The 27,205-nt window shown below is 40.4% G+C and overlaps 1 protein-coding gene across 1 annotated transcript; it reads right to left on the bottom strand.

Annotated features, from left to right (window-relative positions):
* Nucleotides 1-1,365: 1,365 nt before the first annotated feature.
* On the bottom strand, nucleotides 1,366-21,963 carry gpm6aa (glycoprotein M6Aa). The gene is made up of 7 exons (XM_028589553.1): nucleotides 21,675-21,963; nucleotides 8,096-8,288; nucleotides 7,693-7,849; nucleotides 6,162-6,315; nucleotides 4,481-4,557; nucleotides 2,804-2,869; nucleotides 1,366-1,690 (listed from the first exon to the last, which is right to left on the bottom strand). The coding sequence occupies exons 1-7, from the start codon at nucleotides 21,709-21,711 to the stop codon at nucleotides 1,538-1,540; spliced, it is 837 nt and encodes a 278-aa protein (XP_028445354.1). The 5' UTR covers nucleotides 21,712-21,963; the 3' UTR covers nucleotides 1,366-1,537.
* Nucleotides 21,964-27,205: the final 5,242 nt, after the last annotated feature.

The raw sequence follows: 27,205 nt of genomic DNA, 5'->3' as shown, positions 1-27,205 counted from the left end.
TTAATGCATGTCCATGCCACAAAAAACATCTAAATTCACAATCGTTACTAACAGTACAGTTATCCAACTTTGAGTTGAACACCAATGCGCTTACATCTAGAGAGAGCACAGAAATGGTCAAATAAGTGCATGAAACTATCTTTTAGGAACACCGACAAAAACAAATTTTTGCCAGGAAATTAACTGACAGGCCACTTGTTGTAGTGGTATCGCATCAGGATGTGTAAGCAATAAAGTTACTGTCATGAACTGTGAACAAAATTACTGTGATACACACTTTTCTCACATCTGATAATTCACCAAGGAGTGCCATTACACCAACAACTGTCAGGGTTTCTTTTCGATTGGGACAGATGGATGCAGAGTGGAATGACCCACAGTGACATCTTCTCTTCTCACATTAATTGTCCTTAAATGTTAGTGCTTAACATATAGGTATGCTTTCATATATCAGTATATACAGTGCAGAGTTCTGCAAAAACAGGAGTTTTATATTTATAAAGTTCCACTTTTAAGAAATTAAAAAAGGGGGTTATGAAAGTATGTTAGCATGTGCTTTTGTGGCTCGTGATGCAAAGACGGATGAAGTCATTCACAGTCCTAAAATACATTTAGTTGGCAGGTTTATCATAAAATAACCCATCATTTATCTTTAATTGACTAATCCCATCTTTGAGATTTCTCAGAGTCATTGTTTCCTGTTAAACAGGCTTGGCACATCTAGCAAATATTTGTTTTACTCTACTGATTTGGTATTTATTATTGTGTTGTCTTGCTATTGTATAACTTCAAATAGAAAAACAGATTGAATTTCTTTCATGTTAAAGTGGTTTTTATCCCTGGGAATACTAGTATGACAAAGGCTTGTGATGCTTCGTGGTTGTATTGTGAGATTTAAAATATTTTTTTTTTTAACTAACCACCCGTTCACATACAGTACATAATTTTTGAAAATGAACTCTCCAGACACACAACACGAGAAATGTGCTTGAAACCCTTTTTAAGCCCCTGTTGAACCCCTCAGAAATCAGCAAAAAATAAATTATGCATGAGAGCAACATGACACGTAGCATTAAATTAAAAAATAAAACAACTATATGCAAATAATTCAAAGTAAAAAAAAAATAAAAAATGAAATACTACTGCTACTTCTGATTCTACAAAATACACTAAAACTACTATTAGCACTAAACAACTTGTATCAAGAATAATATAACTGCCATAATGATAATCATAACACCATCCATGAAAGAGGTAAAGGGGCTTTTTTTTTCATCTGAAATGCTGTTTGTGACTGAGGAGGTTTGTGTGACGTCCCCCCCCCCCCCAGACCACACTGTCATATGACGCACCAGTGACATCAGCAGTGGCGAGGGCCCTAGGCGCCATCCGCCCCCCCCTCGGGAGGGGATGGTAGAGACGGACAGATAGAAAGACAGGAGAGAGAGAGAGAGAGAGAGAGAGAGAGAGAGAGAGAGAGAGAGAGAGAGAGGGGGGAGAGAGGCCGGAGTGGCAGGGCCATGCCTCACGCTGGTCTTTATGTGTAGGCGTTGAGACGCTCCTTGGAGCGAGTGGAGTGGATGTCATGAAGCTCCTGCTCCTCCTTAGACTTGATGTCCTCATATTTCTGCATCCGGCAGGCATCCTTCACGTAGGCCCAGTTGGCAGACAGCACCATTAAGTAGTGGATCTGTGAGATGATGAAAATTATGAGGCGTGACACCAATGCAAAGCCAATTTTAAAGTATCTCAAAAGATCTGCTTTCTGTGCTTTTTGTTCACATTTGCTCAGTTAAATTAAATTGTGAAAACATTATATCATAGCATCTTATTAGAATATAATGTAGACTAATTTCTCAGTTTTATTGCCATTCGTGGATGCAAATTAACAACTTAGATTACTTGTATGTTCATTTAAAATGCAATGAATAGACTTAAGCTTGTTTTACGGGCCCTTTTTAAATTAAGGACATTTTCAGTGATCCAGCAGGTGGCAGCATAATGCTAAATCTTGTTTTGGACTTGTTGCCATGGCAGCTAAGAATATATTGAATGTATTGTGCTTTAATGACTGAGGTTGTAACACAGCTTCTCTTTGCACAAGGAATGACAGTTTCATAGCTGCAGCGCTCTTTGTGTCTGATATGCAGAAAGACCAATTAGGCCACTGGGATTTAAACACTGACTTTTTTTTTCGCACCGATTGAGTTTTGGGCTTTGAAGCTGTTTTGAGGGCAGCTCATTATTGGGATGCATCAGTGTATCTGTTGTGATGAATTTTCTCCGCCATCAGATCGGAAAAAAACAAACAGTATGTGCGGAAAAGAGTCCTGCCACAATTTGCACCATCATCCCTGTATAGCAAACACTTTCTGTTTCTCAGAAAATGGCTCCTCACAAATTACTGAGTGATGTTTGCAACAACCTCAGAGCCTTTCTTCTCCCTGTTTCCATGACAACGGCATGACATGCCTGGCGCCTCCGAAAGAGGGAGGAATACAAACCCTGTCTTTTTCACTGCGCCAAAATGCCTTCTCTCCCATCTATAGCTATTATCCCACAGGCAACACACAACACAGGCAACACACAACACAGCTATTTTCCCAGCTACATTATTTACCTACAATTACCTTTTAACATAAAAAATACAATTATTTGACAACACACAAAAAAGAAAAATGTGGCATACCAAAATGTGTTCTTCTGTTTTGTGGTTGATTTTAAAGATTTTTAGTTATGTTTTGAGTAAAGTTTAGATTTTCCATCCCTTGAGAGAGAGGTGCAAGTTGTATTGGTGTCTCACCATAGCAATAACAGCAGCTCCTGCTCCAGCGAGGGCACAGATGAACAGGTGGAATGTCATGTCCAGCTGTAGCCAAAACAAATCACAGCACATATTACTCTTCAAGCATTAGTGGCATCTATGTTTTTTACCCTTTTTTTTTCGTCCAGCATGTTTCCTTGGATTAGGGTGGCACCTAAATCATGGTTGCAGCTGTCGCCGTGGTCCTGCTGCGCACCCTGCTATGCCCTGTTACACCCTGCTACGCTCTGCAGTGCTCTGCTACGTCCTGCTGCGCCCTGCTACGTCCTGCTACGTCCTGCTGTGTCCTGCTACGCCATGCTACGTCCTGCTGCGTCCTGCTACGCCCTGCTACGTCCTGCTACGTCCTGCTACGTCCTGCTGCATCCTGCTGCGCCCTGCTACGTCCTGCTGCGCACTGCTACGTCCTGCTACGTCCTGCTGTGTCCTGCTACGTCCTGCTGCGTCCTGCTACGCCCTGCTACGTCCTGCTACGTCCTGCTACGTCCTGCTGCATCCTGCTGCGCCCTGCTACGTCCTGCTGCGCACTGCTACGTCCTGCTACGTCCTGCTGCGCCCTGCTACGTTCTGCTACGTCCTGCTGCGCCCTGCTACGTCCTGCTACGTCCTGCTGCGCCCTGCTGCGCCCTGCTACGTCCTGCTACGTCCTGCTACGTCCTGCTGCGTCCTGCTACGTCCTGCTACGCCCTGCTACGTCCTGTACCGCCCTGCAGTGCCCTGCTATGCCATGAACTACTACAACTACTATTTCTAGTCACTGTTCCATTATCTTTAATGTGACTATTATTGCCACTGTTCATCACACCCCCAACCGGCAGTCACCGCCAACCGGTCAGACACCGCCTACCAAGAGCCTGGGTCTGTCCCAGGCTTCTCCTTTAAAGGAAGTTTTTCTCACCACCGACACACTAAATGCTTGCTCTTGGAGGAATCACTGGAATTGTTGGGTCTTTGTATATTATAGTGTGTATATTATAGTGTGGTCTAGACCTAGACCTCAAGTGTCTTGAGATAACTCTTGTTATGATTTGATACTATAAATACAATTGAATTGAATTGAAATTGAATCTGTGCCAGACCGTGAAAATACACTTAACCATTCAGTTCATTCTGTTTTACATTCACAATCACATTTGATTATCATTCAACATTTGTGAAAGTGTTCAGTTAGATGTAGAATGATGTGCTTTAAAGTGCCTTTTTGAATTTTGCATGTAAGCAATATTCCCATTCAGTCGATATTGTTTACATGGTCTTACTCAGATTGTTGACTTTATTCACAGGAGTAAGTCATGTGATACTGTAAGTAATTACAGCATGTTCCGTCACACCGTAAGATGATAAAGGAAACCGTTTATTTACAGCTCTCTTGAGCTGGAATGTCTTTAACTATTTAAGGGAATCCAGACCGTAGTTTTGTGGTTGAAGTAGTGTGAGTATTTGGTGTCTCATTGTGGCTGGTGGTGAGCAGCCTGGGATCTTTTGAATGACAACTGTCCAGCTGTTGTTGACATTTAAACTGGCTAACTGCTCACTAATGTATATATAATTATCCTTACATTGAAAACATCCAGCATGCACATATTGGCAACATTATGAATGTATGTAATCTACAGTAATTAGTAACATTGTTCAGACAGCCTACTTTGACCTTACCTCATTGGATTCACACATCTTGTAGAATTTCTCTGATCCAGCACACACTGTTTTCGCCTCAGCAATTGGCACAATACCTAAAATTAATAAATAATGCATCTTGTATGGAAAGTAGTGTGCTACAAAATGTTGACAAAGAACAGGCAACAACAAAGTGCAAATATTGGCAAAAGGTTCAAATATACAGTTACCATTATAATACAGACTTAATGTGCACAATGTCACACAAAGGCAAAACATAGGCATTTAATATGATGGTGGCTGCTGAAATGGTTGTTGACACAGAGGCTGTTTTAGTGGCTGCCGGTGGCTAATGGACTGAAATATGTGGCACTAATTAAAAAATAATGAGCCAGCCATATAGCTACTGATATGAAGGACCTTAGCTTTATCCCAGCTTAACATAGTTATTCTGGATCATTAAAGTTATCAGGACAGTAATATGAGGGGTAGTCTTGCATTGCCAGTCCTATCTCCACAGCCCTGTATCAGAGCTAGAGAAAAGTCTGACTGGGAGTTAACATTTTGGGATAGCAGAAAAGACGTTCTGGCTTGTTTGTATTGCTTTAAACCAATCACAGTTTTCTTGGTTGGCCCAGGCAGCGACAGTGTTCTCGCAAAATAGATAGTGGAAGGGAAGGAGAATGACGGCTGAAATAGGCAGACAATGGCAGGCTTTATCTCAACAGTCTATATCCAGTCAGTCAGACTATTTTCGGACTATTAGTCTAGAGCCACAATGTTCCACTTCCGGGATTGCTCCGTTGCCGACGGAAATTCCGCTGGATGTTTTCGGTCGATGTTTTTGATCTTTTCGGCCGGATGTCTGTTACCTTCTGCTTTCTTTGTCTTGGAATTTTAAACTCTATGAGGACTATGGTTAATTGCAGGGTAAACCCAGACAGCTAGCTAGACTATCTGTCCAATCTGAGTTTTCTGTTGCACGACTCAAATAACTTTTGAACGTACACGTTCCACCAAAACAAGTTCCTTCCAGAGGCTATTTTGCAGAGGCACCGTGGCTCTGCAGGGTACTTAGCGACACCCAAGACGATTGTGATTGGTTTAAAGAAATGCCAATAAACCAGAGCTCGTTTTTCTCCCATCCCATGATTGCTGTGTGGACTAGCAGACCCTCCTCCGCAGTGCTGTGGAGAAAGGTCTGGCAAAGTGAGACTATTTGCGGAGTGACAGTGGATCCAATATGTTGTAAATATAACAACACTGCACATCACCATAAAATTGGGTCATGTATTTAGTCTCAAAAGTGGCTAATTTGATTAATTTCCTTAGATGCTAAATAATGTAATACAACTAATTAAGTATTAAAAGTATCATATATTATTAAATTCCTGTGCAGTAGAACATGAGTCTGTTATATGCCAAAATATAATTTTACTCCCCATCAGTTATCCATAGCCTTAATAGTTGCATTATCCACCCAGAAGAAATTTTTATAGAAACACACTAGGAGCTAAACTTGTTAATAAAAGGGTTATAGTCTGCTAGATGAGTTGGGAAAGAACAACCTTTCCAAGAAGCTAAGATAAAAGCAGCAATTTAGATTTAGTACAACATAGATAAGAGAGGAGTTCAGTAGTGGGGGCATAGAGATCTGAGCAATTGAGATCTGAACAGTGGGGGTGGGGGGAGTGAAGCAATGGAGACTTTCCAACCTTACCATACTGGCGTGGGTCCAGGCAGAGTGTGGCCCCCTCCAGCACGGTAGCATTTTGGCAAATATTCCAGATGTTGAAATAAATAAAGACTGGGAGGGAGGTGAAAGCAGTCACTCCGAGCCAAGCCAGCATGAAGATGTATGTCAGCATGATGAACTGCAATAGAAACCGAGAAACACAGATCACATTTAGGCACTGGTGTTGATCAACAACTTTATTGTAATTTATGTAAGATTGAACTATATCTAGTTTCAAGTTAAATTATTTCAAATTAGACGGATGCACTACTACTCCTACGACTACTGATACTATTGTAGAATGTGTTTGTGTTTTGCAGGGCGTTATGGAAGGACACATGGGTCTTGAGGGATAAAACTTTTCTGGTGTAAACCTGCGACCCTTTAGGTTGCTCATTTCTGACAACCAGTCTTATTTTGGTTTGGCCATTTTTCGTGGGCACAAAATTAGTACATAGTGTAGTTGCCACTTTGTTGTTGTCTAATTTTCTGTCTTTCTGTGTTTTTTTTAAATTATTTTTACTTTTATTTAATTTTTTTCGCTTCCCTGTTGTGTGATGCGTTCCCCCTGTTCCCCCTTGGCTTTTCTATTGAATGTTAATATGGGGAGAGAAAATGTAGTACAATAAAGAATGTAATGCTTTTTGCACTTGACACTAGGAAAAGTACTACATTAAAGTAAAAAAGAAAAAAAAATAGATTAGTACATACAGACTTAATGACCCCGAAGACCACAAATACCACAGCATGGCTCATTTCCTTTGCCTCCCTGTGGAGCCTTAGATTTGCTAAGCAATTATATCCCAGAGATAATCTTGTTAGGATTGCTGCAGGGCTCTCTGATATGCTCCGTACGAGAGTACTCATAATTTTGAATTGTTATGCTGGTGTAATAACGTTATTTTGATAGATGTTTTCATTGTGATTGTAGAGCACTTCAGCTGTGACACAGCATGTGTTTAAGGAATTTTCTTTTTGGAGTTAATCTACACACACGCATGCAAATCAACAAATCATTTAGTGCACAGAAGCTTTACAATATGTGTTTGCTGCCTGATTTGTCATGCTTACTCATTTGCTACATGTTCTACATATATAGTTGACTTGAAATTAGCTAAAGTAATAATCCATATTATTTGATTAAGATTTGATGTAACCCAATAACAATGCCTATGCCAGGTGTATAAAATCTGTTAAATGTTACTAATTTCTCTTGGCAGTGTTGTTAAAAACCAATACAAAAAGAGCTGGACACAGCATATGTGGTGAATGCCACCATGGCTGAACAAAAGACCTACAGAATCCTTCACCTACTCAACCTTTGAGGGTAATTCCCTTGGAAATTACCTGACATTTAGACTGTTTGATTACCAAATGATTCCTTGAAATGTGCAGCACCTATGGAAGCTTATATACAGTAGTATATATTATTATAATAGCAATAAACATTGGATATAAGGCAACCAACATCTAAGCTTAATTTGACTGTTAATATGCACTAAAATGTTATTCCTACCCATGCGCTGACACAGCGCCCGCAGGTGGTGATCTTGAAGTCTCCATACAGATCTTTAATGGCTCCACTGGTGAAGAAGCCCTCCACCATCAGCAGGATGCCGTAGACGAAGAAAGCCGAAGCAATGCCGTAGATCACGTACTTGACAATGTCAATCCTGGAGAATGAATAGAGAACCACTGAAAACATCCACAACAACACAATGTTACACTTTGTTCTCGAAAATATAACACATCTTAATATGGAGATTTGGTGCGTGGTGGAAAAAGAGTGTAGGCTGTGTAAACGAGCATATATTAATGTTTTTGTTTTTTTTTCCTTATGGGTGTGCTAACTGCCAATTCTTTAGGGTCAAAAACGTTTCCTTCAAAAACTCAATCTAGTGTGATCCTTTCCTACTCACATGGTGAAGACGTCCAATGCATCCACAGGGCTCCGAACTACCTCAAAGTAGTTCTGGAGGATGGTGACGGTACCAGACAGGGCCTCATGTCCACAGCCGCAGAACAGAGCCACGCCAGCATACAGCAAGATGGTGGCTATAAGAGATGGGTATGGGATCCCACCCAGGCATTTGATGCAGCATTCAAGGCATCCTAAAGAAACACCAAGAGATAATAAAAGTTAACTATTAATCAATAAAGACATGAAAGAACAAGAGATGGGTGGACATTTTTGTGTGATGCGCTGTGACTGTGACACAAAGTGAGACAAGATTCTTACTATTTTGTTAAATGTAAAATCATTCAACAAAACTTTGCCAATGGACAAATACACTATACTGCCATTTACTTTTTGATAACCTCAAACGTTTAAACCACAGTAGGGGGGCAGCCCTGCATGCCTGAATAAATAAAATACAACAACTTGACAGCTGGACTACAGATTACTGCATTCAAAGCCACAAAACGGTATAAGATATGTAGATATTGGCCACTTCCCCTCTATCTATGCAGTGATCTGGCTTCACGTTTTCCCTTGTATTCTAAGTATGGGCATCATAGTCGTTCTGTCAGTTGTTTAGCCCTACAGATGATGCTGACATTTTATTCAGCACTAAAAACTCAACCTGAGCTTTACATAGTGATCCTGACCTTTAACCCCATTCTTCTTTCCCCGGCGTCCTGTCCCCGGGGGCCCTTAAGGTGACTAATCGCTGCTCGGCTCCAACTTCAATGTCCTGTCACACAGATTGCTCAGAGAGAAGCTGAGTCTGTAAATACTTGTGCGCGCGGGTGTGTCTGTATGAATTTCTTACGATTTATGAGTCACCCTGTCGTGCGTGTGTGTGTGTGTGTTTTGGGGTACTGAGTCCGCCATTTGTCAGAGTAACAACAGGCGAAGTGGAGTTGATTTCCTATGGAAGCATGGAACAAAACCAAGCTTTATCGGGTCTTGCAGGGCATTGCAGTATATTAACCACGCAGACACATTTTTCACAAAGCCTGGCCCATTCTGAATCCATTCATAACTCTTCATTTAAGGCTTTATTACTTTGTAGAATGGATAGCTCTTCCTAAATATGCATTACCGTCTGAATCCAATCCAATCCAATTTTATTTATAGAGCGCATTTCACAGATAAGAAACCAACAAAGCGCTTTACAAGGTACATACAAACATACATTGGGTAAAGAAAATACAGCATGACATGAGGAGACGAGGAGAAAAAGGCAACTCCCAGACTATGCCCCCACTAGGAGCACAGTGTGGGAACAGGAAAAAACACCTCAGCAACATAAGCACATAACCAATACAAGGGCACACAAGACACTCAATGGGTGAGGGGAGTCTTGGGGGGCATGGGGGGAGGGGGGGTGTTGGGGTGCAGGTAGTCCAGCACAGGCAAGCAGACATCTGGTCCTGCAGCCAAACAAAGGCGCTGGTCACAGACCCGCCCGCCTCACTGGGGGTAGAAGCGGTGAAGGCGCTGGATTGGGGGTGGGGGGTGATTGCATATCTGTATATATGTAAGAGTTTGTGTGTATGTAGGCCTGAGTAGTCAAGCTACATCTGGCCCCCGTAATCTGGTTTTCTCAGTCCGCACGATTGTCATTGCGATACACAGCCGGTTGCCATGGAGTCAGCCTTGAAACAGGACCCAGTCCGAGTCAACAATCAACAGGTGTCTGTGGGAATCGGGTAGGGAACGCAAGAGTGTGCTTCGCTGCAGTGCTCCAATGAAGTTCATATCAATACACGCATGTAAAATGCACAATTATAATCCCATGTTCATCGAAACGGAAAAATTCCTCTTGATCAGTGACATCACTGTTGTGGCCCGTGATTTAATTCATCTGTGTTGACATGCCTGTCCCCATCCAGAATTGAGACTCCATGACAGCAAAGTCAGTTTTCATTGTCAGTTGTAGAGATGATAAAATATTTCAGGATCGTTCATCAAGGATGTTTTTAAATTCTCTTTTATAGTTATCTCGCTGTCTTCCCCTGTGTAAAAAAAAGCATGAGCAAATAAACCCCTCCTCATCGTCTGCCTCCTCCTTCTTCTCAACTCTCTGCTGCTGACTGATTCAAACCTGAGTGGAATACCAAGTAGCTGGTCTGTCTGCTGGGCTGTGCCGAGTGCTCAGAGGCTTGGTGCAGCTCCGACCCTCTCTCCGGCTTGCCTAGATTATCTGCATCCTCGCCGATGTAATCCAGTGCTATAGACTGTAGAGCCTATTCTGCCTCCCTACTTTATTTTGAACCTCTTTTGTCCAGGAAAAGTTCACTGAGTTTATACGCTGTTTCCCAATAACCAGCTTTTCACACTTCAGCTTCATCCACTTAGATCAGCTACAGGTTTAAGAAATGAGTTAGGTTATCAAGGCCTGTTGGATATGCTTCTGGCTAGAGATGGTCCGATACCGAGTATCAGTATCGGTATCGGCTCCGATACTGCCTAAAACGCTGGTATCGGTATCGGGAAGTACTGGAATTTATGCACCGATCCAATACCATGTAATAAAGCCCTAAAGAAAATCTACTTTAAAGTAGTTTATTTATGTTCTTTTTCCGTTATAACTGGAGAATAAAAGAAAGTTCTGTGTTTGTTCATGTTTCACAAAGAGTTTAACCTGAGCCAGACCGACAAGAAAGATAGAAATCATATCACATCCATACAGGGATAGTAGTATACAGTTGTTAAAACATAATAAAATATATGACACACTGGTATCGGATCGGTACTTGGTATCGGCCGATACGCATGTTCAGGTATCGGAATCGGTATCGGGAAGCAAAAAATGGTATTGGATCATTTCTACTTCTGGCCCCGTCTTTTATAAACATATGTATATATGTTTTTTGGGCTCAGTTGTGCAAAGTTGGAAATGTGCCGTATTCATGCTTGAATGGATGGTTTTAGGTACACATCTGGATAGGTGGGCTTTCTTTAGGTTTTTTTTATCTAAAGGAACAGGGTAGGGTAACTGTTTGCTGTTTATAACACTCCCGTACTGTATTATCACTGCCTTGGTGTTTCTCCATCACACCCACTTTCCCAGCCCAGGAATGGAACGCTACCTGGCAAGGGACATGAAATTCAGGAGACACCTCACCTTTGGTGCCTTTTAGACTATCAGGTACTGACAGTGCCATCTGACATCCACTCCCAGGCTCTTTTCAACACCATTTCACACCTTTATTTGTGTGACTCTGTCATCCTGCAGTAGCTTCAAATGGCTGGGACTCCCTGTCTGCCAGTAAAACTGATGCCACCTCTTGGGTGAGTGGTGAAACAACTTCAATTCAATAATGTAAGTCCAAAGAGAGTCAGGAGGTAAAAGGGAAAATATCAACCCCTCTGTTAAGATTATTAATATTAAACAATGAATTGCATAGAGATAGGGTTAGTGAGGCAACCCTAACCCAACTTTCCTTGTTCGCACAGTTGTTAGTTGTTTCCTAGATTACTTTTGGACAGCTCCCATAGAAGCTGTGGGAATTGGTTGCTTTTAATTGAAGATTGATTTATGTCAATTGTTTGCACATGTTATTATTCAGCAGAGGGTTAGGAGTGTCTGGTATTGTCTTTTTTCAAAATGCAATATCTCTCAGATGCATTGCATTCTAGTCTGAAGCAGTTGGTTTAACTCATATTTTAGATAAAAAAATGTACTGTTGTCATGATCATTTCGCCGGCACTAGAAATAAATCAATATATGTAGCCACTTATGCATGGAAATAAGACAATTAACATGTTCTATTTAACAACTGTGGCCAGAAATGCACAGTACAGACTGAAAGTGATTCTGTCGCCACCCCTTCCCTCAGACTCATTATCTCCAGTTACCTTTTCGTTTCAGGAAGCAGGCAGTGACAGGATTTATTGATGCGATAGTGTTCTCTGACAAGATGAGAGAGAGCAGTCAGATTTACACCCCCTATGCTCTGGGTCACTGTGCCTATTTAAGTCAGCGTAAACGATCAAACTGTCCAGTCATATAAATGCTGAGCAAAACAGACAAGTCACTTTTTTAAGATGATTTAATACTCCAGATGTTCCAGCAGTGTTCTTCTTTGCCTCAATGTCATATGTGAGCAAAGCTGTTTGGTGTTTTTACGAAGCGCCCTGAGGAAACACATAAAATCTTTAGAAAGGTCCAGTATTTGTTGTAATTTGTCCAATTAATAATTGTTTTTAAACCAAAAAAATAGTTTTAAAGCTCAAGTTGAAGTAGGAGAAGAAGGAGCAGTTATTACACCCTTGCATGGTGAACAAGTGGTTTTTCAATTTAGAGAACATTCATGTCGTTTTCCTTTTACACACCTTCGAGACATGCTGGTTAAATTTGGTGCTGCATATGTTCGGAGCCTGTGCTCTACATGAAGGGAGATGAGCAGTAATATAAATGATTTATGTCATGGCCTCAATCAAGGTGTATTACCTCTGCATTATTTACATTTCTGCAGACAGATTAAACCAGCTGGAGCCGGCATCTTAGTGTTCCTTATTTTAAACATATTTTCAATTTTTTTTCCGATGTACAACAGCACCAATCAAGTCAGATGCTATTACAGTTACAGTTATTAGTTTGCGAGCTACAACAAAATAAGTCATCTTGTGACTTGACTGACAGAAAGGGTTTCCAAGGAAACAGTTGAAAATGAAGTTACAGGGTAAATGGGACCATTATTGAGTAACAAGAATGATGTTTTATTGATTGTCTGCTTTTAATTTTGCGGAGGGCAACTCCACGGATCGAATAAAGAGAGATGTGTAGTGGCCGGGTTAGATCAGTTGGTAGAGCAAGCACACATATATGTAGAGGGTTAGTCCTTGACGCAGCGGCCGTGGGTTCAACTCCGACCTGTGGCCCTTTGCTGCATGTCATTCCCCCTCTCTCTCCCCTTTCATATCTTTGTCTGTCCTATGGAAATAAAGGCCTAAAATGCCTCAAAAAATAGATAAATTACACGTTAAAATTACTTCTGAATAGTAAATATTACATCATGGTCTAACAGAAGAAAATATTTGATTCTAGTGTGGAACATTTGGCCAAGGCTACAGTGTCATCTTCTCTGTTTTTAGTCTTGCATTCCCAAATATTTTAGAGTATAATATTGAAACTATGACTGGACCATGCTATAATGGGGCTTCATGGTGCTATGGTTGCTTTGGCTGTTGTGATAGATGTCCTCACTGCATGAGACAAAACCTCCTCTTATACCAGCAGCACATCCTCTCATTTCCTCTCCGTAACTCTTTATTGATCCCAACTGACTGCAAATGGAGCTGGTGAAAAGTGGTGGTGTGAACTGCCTCGGAGAGCTACTGGATGCTTGATCCATAATTTAGAAGTGGCACAGAGCAGCAGAGCACAAGCCTCTCACATTCATTATTCACGCTTTCTGCTTATCCCGAAATTACCTGCGATGAAAATAAAAGATTCACTGCAAGTATTTGAATTGATCTTGCTCACAGGTGTAATACTCCTTGTCTTTGAAGTACAGACCGACAGCAAGTCAAGTTGGGAATTTGGCCTAAGTGACTTTTAAGCTTATTAAATGGACCAGAAGAGGCGATGATGAATCGTATGCATGCTATCTACTTGGTATTGGTCAAGCAGCCGCAGGAGACAATGGAGCTATTCTAGTATTTAGGATATTCTAAGTTATTGCTTTAATGGCAGAATAGGCCAATTGCTCCCAGACATAGAACATTACATTGTTAGACTCTGGAGGCTATCCCTAAAGCATTGAAGGTGTAGGACTTTAAAAATAGATATTTATTTCAAAGTAACACTCATATTTAATTGCTTTTAGTTCCGTATGTGTCTCTAACTGGGACAAAACAACTAAGAATATTCGTCCCTCTGAGTGTTAATCAAATGAATAACACTTGCCAAAATTGAAAATCTGGCAACACGAGGATTAGTCTTATGAATTTTGAACAAAGAGACAGCATTGCAGTAGACGGTGGGGTTTTAAATGTTATCCTTCACACAAAAAAGAAAGTGTTACATGACCCCAAACACGGAGGTCCAATCAACAGAAGGCATCTCCCTAATACAAAGAGAAAGGATGACCCCCTCCCAAGGCCCCTCCCACCTCCTACTTCTTCTCCATCTGTCAGTGTCATATGCGACAGGCAAAAGGGACACAAACACACACTCAGACGCTCTCACTGACCCAGGCAACGTTCACATGGATGGAGGGATGAGGTTGTCCTTAAGAAATGCTTAGAGCTAAATGACGTCCTTAAAAAGAAAACATGACTCTTAACATCCGGGAGACAGTTGGGGTTAATTAACAAATGATATGCTGCCCTCTTTTAGGCGCTAACGAGTTAGATATTGTTTGTTCATATTGATGATTACAATTTTGTCCCGATATTTTTCTTCCTTTACTGAAGTTCATCAGTTGACTTATGCTTGTCTTTGTATTTTACCTGTTTTTTTTTTTTTTTTTTTTTTTTTTACCTGGGCGCAAGCATATTTAAAGGTTTCAAGCGCCACTAAAGATCTTCCAGATTTACCTTAAATAATTACAATATTGCATTTTAAGTAACTAACTGACCTTTCTATCAAGCTGAAAGCATAATTTCTCTTCATAAAGCCATAATTCTGACTCATTCTGTCTTTTCTCCTAAGTTGCTGTTGAGACGTGCAGACTCTTAGTCTTATTAGCAGCGGTGCATTCCAATGAGTTCAGCTATGACGTGTGCTGCGTACTATACCAATGTCAGTAAATAACCCTTTACACTAAAACTTACATTGACACAAAACTGTCAGTCTCTTTGGTCTGTCAGTCATTTGTTGAAGCCTTATCGACCGCTTAATCGTGTATTTGTGTGAGAGAGAGTCGAGATGAGAGAGACAGACACATTGCACGTGACATCTTGTTTGCAATAAAACAGTTTTCAGTTGCTGTAACTTGAAATGCAGCTGTTTAAATGAGCTTCAGTAATGTAACTAAAGTGCTCTTTAATACTACAGCTTTTCTTTTGGCACAATGGCAGCAGCTACACTCTCAATATTCCTTAGAACTGTTTTCATACCACAGCAGTGGGGAATTAAGGCCTGATTTAAGGAAATAGACACATCTGATACTTTCTTACACATATATATATATATATATATATATATATATCTCCTTTTTTAAATTATTTGATACTTTATTTTGATAGGACAGCAGAAGACATGAAAGGGGAGAGAGACAGGGGAATGACACGTAGCAAAGGGCCCAGGTCGGAGTCGAACTTGGGCCCGCTGCGTCGAGGAGTAAACCTCTATACAATATGGGCGCCCGCTCTACCAGCTGAGCTATCCGGGTGCCACTTGCTGTCTTGTTCCTAAAAAAAATAAATAAATCTTTTGCTAATTTAATACAGTAGAAACATCCTAGACAAAAATATCATAAAAGGGCTCCACAGTCAAGAGTATCAGACACCAAAGTAATACTGGGTTGATGCCAAATAATTGTGCATTTTTTTTTTAAGATTATTTTTGGGGCATTTTTGTCCTTTATTTGACAGGCCAGCTGAAGACATGAAAGGGGAGAGAGCGAGGGGAATGACATGCAGCAAAGGGCCGCAGGTCGGAGTCGGAGTAAACTTCTATATATGGGTGCCCACTCTACCAACTGAGCTATCCGGGCATCCCAATAATTGCTTTTTAAAGAGGATATTGGCCCGTAATGATTGTATATTTTTCATTGTTGGTGCATCCCTAATTAATATTGATCTTTTCTTTTTGAATAATATAGGCTTTAAATTATATGCAGTTATAGCCACAGAGAAAATTAATAAGATGCCCTGTTAGAAGAGGACATCTACAAAATTAAGTTACGGAAAAGAAAATGTCATGTCTGGCGAATGTTGACTTCACATACACTGCAAGACTAATCACACTCCATTTTGGCGCATTCAACTAGCAGTTATTAGTTTCTTGTTACCAGAGGAGTTTTGCATGGGGGTGGGGTAGCAGTATGCCTGGTCCTAGAGAGAGAGAGAGAGAGAGAGAGAGAGAGAGAGACATGGAGAGAAAGAGTGAGAGAGATCTCAGTGGGGGATGGTGTGTCTGTGTCAGTCTGAGAGTAATGGGTGAATACATGTCTCGTTGCTTTCCTATATTTAATGCGCAGCCCCCCTTCCCCTGAAGCGGGCAGGTTTTTTCAGCTCCCGCGCGCGCCCCCATCTCCTCTGCGCATGTTTAATCAACCAGTATGGTTGCCATGTCAACCGCAGCGCAAAATCTGAGAATAGAACGAGTACTTCAGTGCCATGACCCACTTACTGTATGTCAACAAATTCAGTGGGACAATAGTGACTGAGACACATTACACAGATAACCCCTCTGGGCATAAAGGACGTTACAGGCCAGGTCCGAAAGCTCAGCCACTGATTTCCTCTCTTTCTTTTTCACAGAGAGATGAGAGACCCTGAACATAACTGCTGAGCAGGGACGGGTCTTTTGTCTGTGCCTAGTTCACTCCAGGAACTGAGGAGAAAATGTAAAAAAAAAAATCAGGAGAAGAGATGAGGGTTGTTCTTTTACTTTCAATTTGCACATTTTAAGCATGCAGCTGGGTGAAATCTGCTTAAATGTCTTGATCGCCAACATTATAGGCAGCAAGCGCTAAAGGGTGTAGGGATTTAAGTCACTGCTCCCAAACAATAGAACACAATAACAGCCTGTCTTCAGTAGATGAAGGAATGTGACAGCAGTCTGTACAGTTGCATTCAATTTGTATTTGTTTCCAAAATACACTCTACTTTGAATAACCTAAATATTTAAGCTTGATTGGAATTTCTTAACTTACTTATACTATACAGTTACTATATATAGAACGTCTTTGTTTCTTAGAAATGAGCCTACTTAATAGGAACACCTTTTATTGGCTTAACCATCACTCAAAATATAAAATAGTATGTATATTGTAGTCCTAGTATTGAAATTGCAAAATGTTGAATGGCTACACTATCATATTACGATGAACATCATTGAGACCCAGTGAGGCTTTTCAGGAATGGTGTCAAATTGCGTCATTATGTTTTGAACACATGTTATCCTGTATCTAAAAAAGCTAGACTAGGGGATTCATTCCTGCGAGAACAATAAGAAAAGGTTCTCCATTAATAGCTCCAACAAATTTCATAAGAACAATTAGTGGAACTCCCTTGACTTCTCCTGGGCGGGGGCAGGTTGGGATTCAGAACAATGAGCGAGAGAGGGAGGGAGCGACAGGGAAGGAGAAGGGTTATGTACTGTAGCCTGGCCAGAACTCACTGAGCAATGACACTGTGCTGTGAGTTGAAGCTATTATGTCAGAGGTATAGCCTTGGCAAAAAATCTTCCAGGCTATCGTGAGACACAAACACTCAATTGAAGTCTATGCCCATTTCATTCTTCAGGGTTAGCAGCTCTTTAAAGCAAGATGACCAACCCCAATAAATGACAAAACAACTCTTGAATACTTGAAAACTTGAATATGCTACTACCTAGAAATCAAGGAAATAATTTGTGAGTGTTTAATAATTAATAATATCTTAAAAAGTAATAAATTATATCCCCTCTAAATATACCATGTTTAATGAAGAATCAATTGTATCAACAAACCATCAGTCTAACCACAGCACCTATTCACAGCAGCCTCTTGTTTTACTGTGCCTTAACCTCAATGCAAATTTGACATTTATTACAGGAACTTTAATTGCAAAGTGCATGAAACTCAGGGAACCATTACAAAATACAGCGAAACGCAAACAGCTTCAGTCTCATCATTATGCATTATCCTTATCATTATGCATTGTGTCTGCTGTGTTCATGCCATGTTATTTGACAAATCCTGCTGAGTTTTATGAAGATTCACAATATAAAAAAAAGCAATCAATGAGATTCTCATCATGTAACAGCTTGTCAAGTTAGAGCCTGATCAAACAGAAGGACAAACGGGACCTTGCAGAGAAGATTCTTGGCTCAGGAAAAGTTAACAGGTGGGCCTTTCTCAGTTTTTCCATTCAGCAACAATTAACACCAATGTGAACAATCTCCGGAATGATTTTGGTTTATTCTTAAAAAATAATGTACTCACCCTGTGCTCATTTGCACAACTTCTCTGCAAAACTTCAATTGTTTTAGCTCTGAGTTCACATTAGTGAAAGCTGCTTTTTCAACCGTAGGGCGTTGGTTTGCTTCCCATTGCTGATGGGCCCCCTGTGGTACATAGTGTGCACTGCTACATTTGGCTAACAGCTGAAGTGAGCAGTGCCCACCTGGTGCATCTGACTCATAATCTGAGATTTGCAGCCTTAGAAGAGGAAGACAGAAGGGCATTAGCGTGCTGTTTGTGAACTCATTGACACCTTTTCTGTGGTGGAAGTACCTATTTGCAGTTTATTTGGTGAAGTGAATTGTATTTTCACCAACAAAATTATATTAAATTGAGAACAGTGGCGTACATTTCTAATAGATAGCAAATATAGTACGCTGTTGTCAATAAAAGGCCCCTATAAATGTCAAGGCACAGTGGCCCTCTCATAAGTATACAATGTTGCGTGACATTCATAAGCTTTTAAAATTGTTATGGCTGAACAGAAATGTTGTTATGGTGCTTGTGTTTTAGAGAATTTTTGCTGTGAGCAATGTTCCCTTGAATGTCTTGAGTGTTTCTGCCCAACCTGTAGCTTTCTTTGGGCCAGCATCACAGCAATAATTTGTTTATTTTTTTTCTTCACTTTTTTATTAGCCTGTTTATTGTCATGTGTCATTGTAGAAATGTGGCTATAACCTCTCCTAAAAAATGAGCAATGATTCTTACAAACGATTACAGATATTTACAGAATGATAGACATGAAATCAAAGTGGCATGGAAATAAACCTGACAATGTGGCTTTATTGTTCATCACGCTTCATCAGAGCAATCATTTTCAATCATCTGTTGTCTTCAGTAACCAGGAAAGGAGCTGACACTTTTCAAATTCCACATGGTTAGGTGACCAGTGAGCCCTGCTACCTTGTTCTAACATATCTATCTTACATTGGGTGTCATGCTTCATCAACCAATACATCTGCTGAAATGTTATGGCATGATCATATTGTAGCCTGGTAATAAATGGGGACCTGTCTCCTGGTAGCACTCATTTCTTTCCCCACAGGGAAAGCATACACAACCTTCTAAACCCAGTAAGATCTTTTGAGATTGATTTAGAAAAACGATTTTACGAAACTACTCGTCCCAAAATATTTTGTATTTTTTTTGTATTCTTGTATAAGTGGAGTTAAATAGTAGTACTATTTAAGGAACTGCCAGATTAACCTTTAAAGGTTAGTTAGAAATGGTCTATGTATCTCACCATGTCATCTACTGTAGTAAGGCCTTAGCTTTTAGCTGGCCTTAATCAAACTTCCAATTGGTTCAACTTAACTCTCCAGATGTTTCTTTTAGCATATTATACACTTTGTCAGTCAGAAAAAAACCTGATCATCTCTGAAGGCTTGCATTGTCTCCACGCTAGTAAACATGTTATTATACAAATGTTTAAAATCAGACAGTTACATCAAAGAATAAACTACTGAAAAAGGAAATAAACAGATCTAAGTTTTCCTTATGTTTGTGGTGACTTGTGAACAGTAATTCATAAAGGCATTGTAACTTTGGTGGCTGCATACATTTGTCAGGCAGCTGGACTAGATTGAATGTCAGCTTCTGAGTAACAGGTTGGCCATTTACTTTTTAACAATCTCTTTTTGAATGGTGGGAATGTTAACAGCAGTACTACACAACAAATGTCAGCCATAAATGCCATGTACATGGTTAGTGGACATTTCAAATGTTTGCTATATGCATCTTACATTTGATCCTGAACCTGTTTTCCCTGCTAGAGTTATAAGCTCCAAGCTATTCTTTCTAACCATCAAAGTTCATCAAGTGACAGAAAAACAATTCAGTCATCTGCAAAAAAATAATAAAAAAACTGACATTTCTCTTTTGCATCTCTGAAATGTCTTGTGCCAACCAACTCTGGCTGCACTTAACAACAAAATAAGTCTATAGCCCTCCGTTGTATGTATGTCGCATGTTTAACAATATTTTAGGTATTCAGAAGAAAATGTTTGACAGTAAGCCAAATTTAGTGAGCTAGTTTGGTGAGCATTTGTGTTAGTGGCCAAGGCTGACAGAATTTCATTTTTGGACAGGAATCCCTGAGTACACACCTAGTAATGGCGACCAAGCTGTATTAGATAAAAATCTGTAAGGTTTGTGGTGCATATGCCAAACATTACAAATTGTTATGGAAACAGTGCTCTCATTAATGATCTTGCAGCAATATTGTAAATCCCTTTTAATTAACGGGGAACGAAATTGAATTTCTACTTATCACTACTGCATATAACTAACATATAATCCAGCATTATTCTCTCTCTATTGTAGATGATTATGCTTGTATTCTCCCAAACCTCTCTCTTCCTTGCACTCTCGCTCCCTTTTCCCATTGCTTTGTTTTCTACTCAATTTTTGTCCGTCTGACTCTGCCTCTATACCTCTTTCTGTCTTTTTTTTCTTCCCACACTCTCAGACACAGTGAACTATTCCTGTGTTACTGAAATGTCATCAGCAAGAGTGGGTGAAGAGAGAATAGATAATGACTACACTTGGCCACTGCCATGGCAACTGTTTCAGCGCATGTGTGTGCGCCTGTGAGGTTGCAGGGAGGAGAGGCGGGAGGGTAGAGAAACAAACATATGAAGCCATGCCTGTCAAATGAAGTGAATCTGAGAGGGAGTGAGACAAGGGAGGGAGAGACAAAGGTGTGTTCTACAATACATGATAACAGTGTCCTGTCCACCTCGGCGTCATGTATCATTCCCGGGTAATTTCAGGACGAACATCTTTATTGAAAAATGGTGCAGTTCACTTGTAAACAAAAATATGCTCTCACTCTCTTGCTTTTGTGGGTCCCAACCATACACTGAATCATTCATGCAGAGAAAAGGTGGTGGTGGGGGTGTGTGGTAAGTATAAATAGCAATTCCACTTTGAACAGAGCAAACACTACCCCTCTTTAACAAACGAAAGAAAACCCCTGCTCCTGCATCAAATCCACACTGAATGTCGCAAAAAACACTGCTGCAAGATACAACGTCTGGGTATTTGGACACAAAGGACAGAACCTAAAAGCTGATGGATTAATGAGTGTAGGAGCTCGGGTTGGTTCTTCACTCTTTGTGTTTACCTCTCAGCCATCACGACAAGCATGAAAGCCTTATCAAGCAAACAAAGACAGTGCATCCCTCGCTGAAGCGGTTCACACCCCTCTGACTACCCAAACAGCACACATAGACGTGCTCTCTTCATTGGAGTGCTGACACTCAATGGACAAAGGAATTACCACAAACAGCTGCTCTCCTATTCATAAAGGGAAAGGCTAACATTTGTGCAATTGTCTCTGCAGAGGCACCACTGGCACACTGACAAACACACCCATGTCAGATTTACTTAAGTAAATCTCCCCAAACGTGCAAAGAAATACTTCCTTACCTTTCTGGGTCTGCCCCTCATCCATGTCTTCTTCCATTGCGCGGATTCTGTCTTTAGAGCAACACAAGATGTGTAAATGAAAATGCCTGTTTAGGCAGATTCAAAACCTTATTTATTTTTAAGGGGGGTAGTCCACAAAGCGCTTTCGCTTTCTTGCTCTCGGTCTCACTTTTCCACTTTCTCTAGATGTCCCTATACTGAGAAAGATGTGATTGCCTGTCAACTGTGGTTTCTGTCAAGAGTCCGGGCAATGCGAGGGATCACTGAGTCTTTGTGGTGCTGTCCATTGCGAGCTGCCGTGGCAAGTGCTGAAAACCTCCTTGGTCCCTGGTGGAGAAGGAGGGGGAGGGCTGGTTGGAGCAGAGGGGGGTCTCTGTGGTAGGCAGGAAAGTGCATGTGTGATGGGAGGGGTATGCAGCTGAAGAGGCAGGTGTGGAAAATGTAAAACTAAAACACTGAATGCACCATTGGAATAGAGACTGAGCAGCGACTCTAGACCTTTGTGAGTAATGTTTAGACAGGGGTGTTCACAGGTGAGGGGCATCATTAATTGTGCGGCCCACCCTAAACACCCCTGGTTCTTAGACAGAATGGTAAAGCCCGCCCCCCCCCCCTCCTGGCGGCAGTGACTCTACAGCATTAACTCAACCTCTCCTTAAATAAGGGAGGGGGAGACATCTGATTTCGAAATGGGATTCTCCTAATCTTATTAGCCATACAGATTCAATTATACGATCACCAAGGAGGTGTCATTGGATTCCTATCATGTAAATCCATACTATATATGTAGACAATCACTGCATAGGCAAGTTGTTGCCCACTTTTAGTGATTTTAAGATTCAAACTCAACGATTATGTGGTCCACTCTGGCTTGAGGTTTTACAGCTCATGGTTTTATTAAACTCTTTGGGCAGCCAATCGGTTGCTACTTTTCCCAAAAAGTTTGGGAGATATGCATTCGGTCACGCCTGAACATTTTTCTACACTGTGCAAGAAGGCTTCCATGTCAAATGTATTATGACATTTCATTTACGTGTCTAGGAAGGTTGTGCAAAAGTCTTGAGTAGCAAACTGTGGCAGCATAACAACAAATGTACAAATGTAAACATTTTCTGAAATGCATAAATAATAATTCCATACAATATATACATAACTAATAAGATTCAGGAGAATGAAGATTAAATGCTGTATTGCCATTTTAACATAGTCGATAGGAATTTGGTTTGGTGAGCTCACACGGAGTTGCTGATACCTTACACTGATAAACACCAAGGCCAAACACAACAAATATATTGACAGACTGAGGTGTGGATAGAGAGCTATGAGGCACAGAGGAATAATTTGAAGATCATTGAGGTACATTAGGCTGCTGTGGGATGAAATGTGCTGTATAAATAGAAAGTGTCTTGACTTGAAGTACGGACAGATGGGTATATGAATGGATGATCAGACAGGTGGATTAGATGAAACTTTAATGATCCCTATGGGGAAATTGAGCCTCCGCTGCAGCAGAGAACTGGTAAGCAGAAGGAGGCCAGTTAAGAGGTCTAAAAATGATATAAGTAAACACATTGTAAATATACAGGGATGAATTTGTGCATGGAAAGACCAATTTGAACCGGTGGGGATTGCTTTTAGAGTGATGGTTTGACCTATCAGACGCTAATTGTTGAATAAGGTAACGGATGGTGGCAATCTTTTGCTTTTTGCTTTACTGGCGCAGGAACATATTGGTAGTTATCTTTTTGTCAGCCTTGGTCTACAGTTTATTCGCCCTGATTAAAGAAACTATTAACAGCTTAATTCATGGGCCTTCTAGAGGAACTGGACCATCATCTTGACTTTGGCCTTTGTTTTTGGTAATTATGCTAATGTTTCAAAAAGAATGTAGTTATTTATTGATGTTAAAATGTAATGCTTTATTAATGCTTGATTGCTTAATGCATAATTCCATTAGCCTTGTGTAGCATATTGTCCAACCAAATGGTCTAACCTCCTGTGTCCACTATGTACATTTTATTATTTTAATTTAGCAACTTAGCTTTGTATTAGCAATGCTCAGGGTTTAAAATTAGCACCATCTACCAGCCAAATGCTGGTAAAATATGCAAGTGACTGGTAGCTTTGCTTCACTCACCAGCCCAAAAAAAACAATGGCAATCTATTGAGTGGTTGTTGAAATTTGAACATTCATGCCATTTGGCTGGTGGACGAAAAAGTTAATTTTGAACCCTGGCCATGCTATCAAACTAGCCTAGACCCTCCTCCCAGCTCATTAGGAGACTTTCTGTTGCTTTTCCACCTTGTACCACACTGCTCAGGATGAAGTACCTCTGGTCAGCTAAGACCAAAAATAAGCTGCTTAATGCGCTTGCATCTTTAAGCTTGTTTTCTTTGGACAACCCATAGTTTCTTTTTTTTATTGTGTAATTTGAGACTGAAAGCAAAACATTCTAAGAGTTAGGTGACGCTTGAACATGTATTTTTATCACAATTCAGATAATCACCTTCACAATTTCAGTGTGGGGGAATCAAAGCAAAATGTTTGCTATAAAGTTAGCTAAGATGTATTGTTTGCTGTTTATGTTAGTGAAGAACTTAAAGCATAGAATAAATTATTGTTGGGAATATGTTGGATAGCATCAGTCATACAGTCAACCCATTTTACCTTGTATCTTGGTCATTTTTTACAGTTTTCTGTCATTTTTAATTAAATTTGGTGATATGAATCTGTCCCACACAAATTCAGATATCATTCTCTCTTCTGACAAACAAATTAAAGCTATAGTGTGTAGTTTCGGTCTCCCCCATGAGGAATTCTAAGTAATGACAACAACACTGTTGCCGCGTCCACATGATAAAAGCCTTCCGTGATCGCGCATGCACCCCCATCCCTCCTCCACGCAGTTGCTAGTAGCCGAGGAGGACACGGAGGATTAACAAAAACATGATGGACTCTTCAGAAGAGGTCATTATCTTTACTTGAGTTTCTGCATGCAAAAGTCACCAGACGACACAATCTTCTGAACACAGCCATACTGAGAACTACAGAGAGAGTTGTGTGGAGCTGATAGTCTTAATTAGCTTTGTAGCAACTCATTTGGCAACGGCTTGAATGTGACGGATGGTTATTAATAGCAAAAAGTTATGCACTAAAGCTTTAAACCACAAATAAACACTTGGTAATAAATACACTTAGAAGTACAGTATACAAAATGTTAATATAAACATATAGATTTCTTTTTTGTTTTTGTTTATCTTGTTAGTGTTAGAGTAAATGCTGGGCCGTATGTAAGACATACTGTATGCAATGTCATTTTATTTTCTTGCTTTTGACCTAAACTACATTTTTCCTTTGTCTTATGTTGTATTTTTACTTTTATGTACCTTCCTGTTGCCATTGCCTGTTCTTTTGAGTCTAATACTAACAGGTTTGCTCTTCTTGAGGGAAGCGGTGCAGTTTTCTAGCAAGTGCAGTCTTCTTGCTTTCACTGTACAGAGGTATTTAAGCTCCACTATTTACCTGCTAATTAACCTGATGTCAGGTTGCTGAAATGTGGCATACTGAAGAAGTTGTTTTTTCCCCCATGCCAGTTATCATTAATTAAGAATAAAACTTAATTACAAGCCCACTTTGTTGTCTTTGTACTGTTTTTCAAACTTGAATAAACACTCCTGATCTAAATTCTAAAACATTTTTTAATATAAGTATTGCCCTTAAATACACTTTGGTAATGCATCTGATTTTAAAAACTATAAAAAGCAGTTATGATATGACGTCTCTCAGTGAATGCAGAATTGCGTTCAACCTAATGAATAATGTTTTAATACTTGTTTCCGTGATTTTGTTTGCATGTGGCACATAAACAAAAATACTCATTTACACGTGATAAGCTTAAGTCTCCTGGGATTTTGAAAATGAACAACAACAGGGGCCAACGGCGTGTTAAATTCATTGTAACTAAATAAAAAATATGTTAATAAATAAGAGCAGTCAATTAGCAAATTCTGAACAAACAGTATAGATATTAGAATCTGACGTGCACACGACTGTTCACACATTTGTGTGCAAGCCAACATACAGACACACAAAGTGCCCCACCCTTGGCCTGGATAACATGGCCACACACTAGCTTACCATGGCTTTGTTAATAGGGGTGAGAGATTTGCTGTGGGGGAATGGGGGAGGGCTTTTTTTTTCTAGGGGAATCCTTAGCTTACATAGATTCACAATACTCCCCCCTCTTGCCAGCCGTGTTCCTGTCTGTGCTTCCAACAAGGCGCTGAATCCCCCCACCCCTCCCCTCCCCTCCCGCTGCTGCGTCCCGTCGTCTTCGCCACTAGAGCTTCCTTCACACTGAGGGCACCATGATGCCGATAGGAAAAATCAGCAGATGGTGAAACACTTTCTTAGGGCATTTTAGGCATCCTCAGTTTCTAACATCAGTTGCCTGGCATCTCTTATTTTCATCTGTGTTCTCTACATGAAGTGCATGTTTTCATCCTGAACGAATGTGCTTGCATATTGTTTTGTTTTTTTCTATGCATGCATGTGCATACAATCATACAGCCACAGCCTGTGCTCATGGCCAACAGAAGGAGCCAAAGAAGCAGTAAGCTTATTAATGTCTCCTGGTTGCTCTCCAGTATGGGCTTGCTAGTTACCATAGCAACCAGGACCTAGATATTGTTCAACAAAAGAGGCGTGTAGATATTGAATACATATAAACATCACCCTGTAACCCTGGCCAGTGCTTTTTTTTATGTAAAGCAGCCCATCCGACTTACCATTCTTAGTATTTACAGTAATTTATTGTGCATTATTAAAAAAGAATGTCACAGCACTCTGGTTAGTCTGCAGTATACAACGCATTTGTTATTTTGCATTTATATGTTATCACTTGCTGCTGAGATCACAATCTGGATTTTCAGTACAAACCAATGCAGCCGAATGTAAGGCTCAACACTGAAAATCAAAATTCCGATGCTCATCTCCCAGCGCCTGCAGAAATCAACAGGCGACAGCGCTCTTCGTCTTAAGTGCTGATGTGTGTTCACGCCCAGTCAAGCTGAGGGAAATCCAAAGACACTGAAAGATTAAGGAGGTCAGGTTTTACAGCTCCACTGAGGAAGGCGGGGAAAGAGGCTTTACCAGCCATTGACTACCATGGAAAAAGGATGGGCTGCTTTCAAAGAGACCATGAGATATATTATAGGCTGGTGGATTTGTTCAAATGTCAGATATCCACTCTTACTCTCATACAACAGTTGATACATTTATTTCTTTTGAAAAAGTGTCACATTTTAACATTGTGTTTACAGTTCAGCATATCTGTGAATGTTTGTAATTGTTTGGTTTTGCGTATCGCTATGGCAGCAATAAATCTCACGGTCATCTGTAGCTAATAGTCTTTTGAGGCTGTGGAGATCATATCATTACAGCATTGTCCTATCTCTCTTTTGAAAATCCAGGCTCTCAGACCACATGAGAAGCCAGGCAGTCAGCCAGAAACACTTATCATCCTGTCATC

The sequence above is a fragment of the Perca flavescens genome, chromosome 10 (assembly GCF_004354835.1).
Source record: "Perca flavescens isolate YP-PL-M2 chromosome 10, PFLA_1.0, whole genome shotgun sequence".
NCBI classification, from domain to species: domain Eukaryota; kingdom Metazoa; phylum Chordata; class Actinopteri; order Perciformes; family Percidae; genus Perca; species Perca flavescens.
This window is presented reverse-complemented; position numbering and strand designations above follow the sequence as displayed.